The 4,426-nt window shown below is 52.1% G+C and overlaps 1 protein-coding gene across 1 annotated transcript in view; it reads left to right on the plus strand.

Annotated features, from left to right (window-relative positions):
• The window catches only part of Padi2 (peptidyl arginine deiminase 2), a 41,732-nt gene that overhangs the window by 9,520 nt on the left and 27,786 nt on the right, over positions 1-4,426 (plus strand). Inside the window, exons 2-3 of the mRNA XM_031379294.1 lie at positions 1,029-1,212; positions 2,499-2,571. Coding sequence (XP_031235154.1) covers positions 1,029-1,212; positions 2,499-2,571 — 257 coding nt within the window. The remainder of the gene's footprint in view (positions 1-1,028; positions 1,213-2,498; positions 2,572-4,426) is intronic.

The raw sequence follows: 4,426 nt of genomic DNA on the forward strand, positions 1-4,426 counted from the left end.
AGAAGAAGAAGAAGAAGAAGAAGAAGAAGAAGAGGAGGAGGAGGAGGAGGAGGAGGAGGAGGAAGAGAGAAGAAGAAGAGGAGGAGGAGGAGGAGGAAGAGGAGGAGGAGGAAGAAGGGGGAGGAGATGAAGAAGAAGGAGACAGAGAAGGAGGAGATGGAAAGATGAAGATGGAGAGATGGAGATGGAGAGACAGAGTTGAAGATGAAGAGAAGAACAAGAGCAAAAAGAAGGAAAAGAAGAAGAGGAAGAGGAAAAAGAGAGAAAATGCCTGAAAATTTAAACAGTGTGCAATGTTTCTGAGACTCTTGGACCTCAAGCATTGCCTGTGCCCCCAGCAGTAGCTATGCCTTTGAGACATTCTCAGACCTGCACAGCGGTCATTTCAAATCCCACAAGAATCTGTCCAGAGCCCCCGGTCCCACTGTGGTCCTTAGGAGCCTTCAAACCTGGTTTACCCAAACTGCTAGTCCTGGCACCTCCGCCCCCTGGCCGCCCTGACACCTGCTGCCTGCACCCCCTTTATTTTTCTCTCTCACTGTTTTTTGGTGGGGGGGTCAGTCTGAGTGGCATAAAAATATCCTGTCTAACAAGAAAAAAATGTTCCAGTCTTAAGGCTAAAGGCATGGTTGGCATGGTTGAGTAGCTTGTGTGGGTCCATCTGTAATACAGCAGAGAGAGAGAGATAGACAGACAGAGAGACAGAGACAGAGAAACAGAAACAGAAATAGAAACAAACAGAAACAGACAGACAATCGGGCACAGAAAGGAGAGACAGAGACACACAGAGAGGAGAGACAGAGACACAGACAGACAGACAGACAGACAGGGTTGGACTCCAACTCAGCAAGTGCAAAATTAGCCTTTCACAATCTCCTGCCCCCAGCTGGTCATGGCAGGACAACTGGGTCTGCCCGGGCCCCCCAGACCATGCAGCCTAGAAGGCCTACCCCTCTGGAACTCTCTTGCTGACACCTTGTCCCACCTAGCCCAGGCTCTATCTGACTCTCTGCCTGTTCTTCCTACAGTGCAGCCCCTGCCGGGGCCAAAACCTTCAGCCTGAAGCACTCGGAGGGTGTGAAGGTGGAGGTAGTACGTGATGGAGAGGCAGAGGAGGTGGTCACCAACGGCAAACAGCGCTGGGCCCTGTCACCCAGCACTACACTGCGGCTCAGCATGGCCCAGGCCAGCACGGAGGCCAGCAGTGACAAGGTACCATGGTGGGGAAGGCAGTATCCAGGACTGATGAAGCCCAAAGCCATGCTGGAATTTCGTGTTCCACTAGCCTGAGCCATAGAAACAGTGGGAGCCATACAGTGCTTCTGGTCCCTAGCAGCTACCTGGGCAGAGCAGGATGAGGGTGAGGGACGTGGGAAGCTGGGTGGCCAGGTGTTAAGCCACACACTGTAACCCCAGCACTTAAGAGGCAGAGGCAGGAGGATCAAGAATTCAAGGCCTGCTTTGGCCAGCATGGGGCATATGAGATCCTGTCTCAAAAAGTGAAAACTGGGGGCCAGAAAGATGGCTCAGTGGTTAAGAGCACTGACTGCTCTTCCAGAGGACCCTGGTTCAATTCCCAGCACCCACATGGTGGCTCACAACCCTCTGTAACTCCAGTTGCCCTCTTCTGGCCTCCAAAGGTAGCAGGCATGCACACAGTACATAGACATACCCATACACATAAAAGAATGTTTTAAATGAAAACTAGTGCTGGCAATATAGCACTGTAGTCTTGTGTTTAGCATATGTGAAACCCTGAGGTCAGTTCCTAGGACAGAAAGAAAGAAGGAGAAAGAAAAGGGGTGGGGGGGGGAAGAAAGACTCAGAAAGCTGAAGGAAAGATAAGCTGAGGCAGGAGGATTGCTACAAGCTTGAGACCAGCCTCATTAGTACCAGACTAGCCTGAGCTATACATGGTGAGAGTGTTCAGAATGCACACACGCAGAGAGAAGCCAGGACTTGGGGTACACACTTGCAATCTCAGCACTTAAGAGGCAGAGGCAGGAGCATCGCTGTGTTGAAGTTAGCCTGGGATGTAGGGTCTCAGACTTCACCCTCCGTAAAGTGCGGTGCTGAGCCATCAGGGTAAGATGGTTTGCCCAGACGATGCAACGAGGCCATATGTTCTCTACTCTGGGTTCTCAAGAATATTTATTACTCTAGGCCATTTGCAGCTTTGGCACCTGATGCCACCCAGAGGGACAAGTCCCTGGGGCTTGGCTGGTGCTAAACATACAGCATAGTGGGTGTGAGCACGGAAAGGCGGGGGATGTGCCAGGGCACAGGTCAGTAGGGGAGAGGAGCCTCTTCTCTGGCTGGATGATCTGTGAGAAGCATCTCAACAGTCCAGGAGTGCTTCCTGGAGGAGGGGGCCTTGGGTCTAGAGAACACTGATGGGCTGGGAGGTAGGGGGTTATTCCTGGTCTTTTGTTTCATTTTTCACTGTAACCTGTGACCTCTGCCTTTCTCTCTTGTCCCCATGCGTGCCTCTCACCAAGGTCACCGTCAACTACTATGAAGAGGAAGGCAGCGCCCCCATTGACCAGGCTGGGCTCTTCCTCACGGCCATTGGTGAGTTGGTGCTGGGGTCTGGGTGTCTTCACTTTGGGGGACCTAGGAACATACTCAGGGCAGTTTCAGTGTGGCAGACCGGCCTCTGGATTGGGGACTCCTGTAGAGATGTGTCGCGGGGTTCCCTTCACAGGCTCTGTGTGGGCTGCAGAGAGAAAGAAAAACGCCCAAAGCCTCTGTCCAGCCCCGTACACACACGCGCGCGCGCACACACACACACACACACACACACACACACTGCAGCCTGAGTCTCCAGCTGCCACTGTCCCTGACAATCCTCACCATCATCCCAGCCCCCAGTCCTGAGCACAGAGATACAGCCTGGGGTCCTTAACTCATCTGGTCCAGGCTCTTTATTTGATCCACAAAGGATGATGTGGCCCAGAGAGGTTAGGAAACTCATTTACAGTCACACAGCAATAGTGCGGCAGGTTGAGTCCCAAACTGGAAGCAATTCCCTCAGTTCTTCCCCTGCAGGGCCCTGCCGTGGGTGTCAGGGACACCATGGGTTGAATGGAGCCTGGTGACATGACTCCCTAGGTGTCAGGGACACCATAGGCTGAGCAGAGCCCAGGGATGTGACCCTTCTCAGTCCTTGCTGCACATAAGATTTTTATCTTTATTGATGCTTTCAAGCTAGAGGGAATCCAGACGCTCGTGCTGTCGGTCATCCTGCTGTGGTTAAACATTGACAGTGCTGGGAACCACCATCCAAACACTGTCCCCTGACTCACTGCTATAGAGGCTGGGTGCTTTGAGGACAAGGAAATGGAAGAGGAGGCAGATAAACACAGAATATTTATTGAGCGCCCACTGTTTACCATGCTCCAGACCTTGATGTCTACCCATTAAGACATCAATCTATCCTTTCAGCTGTTGTAAGGAGAATTACTAAAACTATACCCATTAAGCAGATGGAAAAACTGAGCCTCAGAAAAGGCAAAACAAAGTTGCCTAGATTATACCTAGAAATGGTTGGTAGGGTACCAAGTCACATCAGTTATCTCATTTTCTAAGAGCTGTGAAGCTTCCCCCCCCAAAACGGGTACTTCTCTGTGAGTCCTACCCTTCTCTTCTCTTGTGGCCCTTCGGAGGCTGGAGGACTCTCAGTAGTCATGCTCTTCCTAGTGTCCTGAGTGCTGTCACTCTGTCCTTCCCTCTGTACCGGGGACTTCTTAGCCTAGGAGTGAGGGGGCCTTGGGATAATGGGGAGATGGAGGTGGAGAGTTGTAGCCTGACTCCCCAGGGTGCTGTGAGCCCTGGCATGTGACTGAGCAACACCACAAACACACAGCCCCCACCTGTCTCAGATGACCGCCCCCAGGAAACCCAATCTCACAGAGCCAGGGATACCTGAGGACAAAGGCAAGAGGGGGGCAGTGACCAGAGACCTGTCAGAGGTGACCCAGGCTGGCACGCCCTCAGGATATGCAAGGAGGTGCCATGGGCACAGAGATGGTCAGAGGAGACTTATCCACCACCTGAGACCTGAGGCTGAGCTCAAGGCACAGAGGAAGCTCAGGTGTGGCCCTGGTGACACCCGACTGCCAACACCATCCACCATCCAGGCAGTGTTCTGTTTTCACTCTTGGGTGGCTACTTAACCGCCATGAGGTCCAGGTGTCTTGGTTCATGGGACAGTAAAATGTGTCCCATGGCTCTCCCAAAGACAGTAAAGAGAATGAATGGAAGCTTATCTCTATGAGAGGGAAAAACCAACATTAGTAAAAGAGTTTGTCTTCAGCCAGCACCACTATTTCCACAATAAATAGCAGGCAAGGAAGCCAGGTGGTGGTGGCGCACACCTTTAATCCCAGCACTTAGGAGGCAGAGGCAGGTGGATTTCTGAGTTCAA

The sequence above is a fragment of the Mastomys coucha genome, unplaced genomic scaffold (genome assembly GCF_008632895.1).
Source record: "Mastomys coucha isolate ucsf_1 unplaced genomic scaffold, UCSF_Mcou_1 pScaffold18, whole genome shotgun sequence".
In the NCBI taxonomy this organism is placed as follows: Eukaryota; Metazoa; Chordata; class Mammalia; order Rodentia; family Muridae; genus Mastomys; species Mastomys coucha.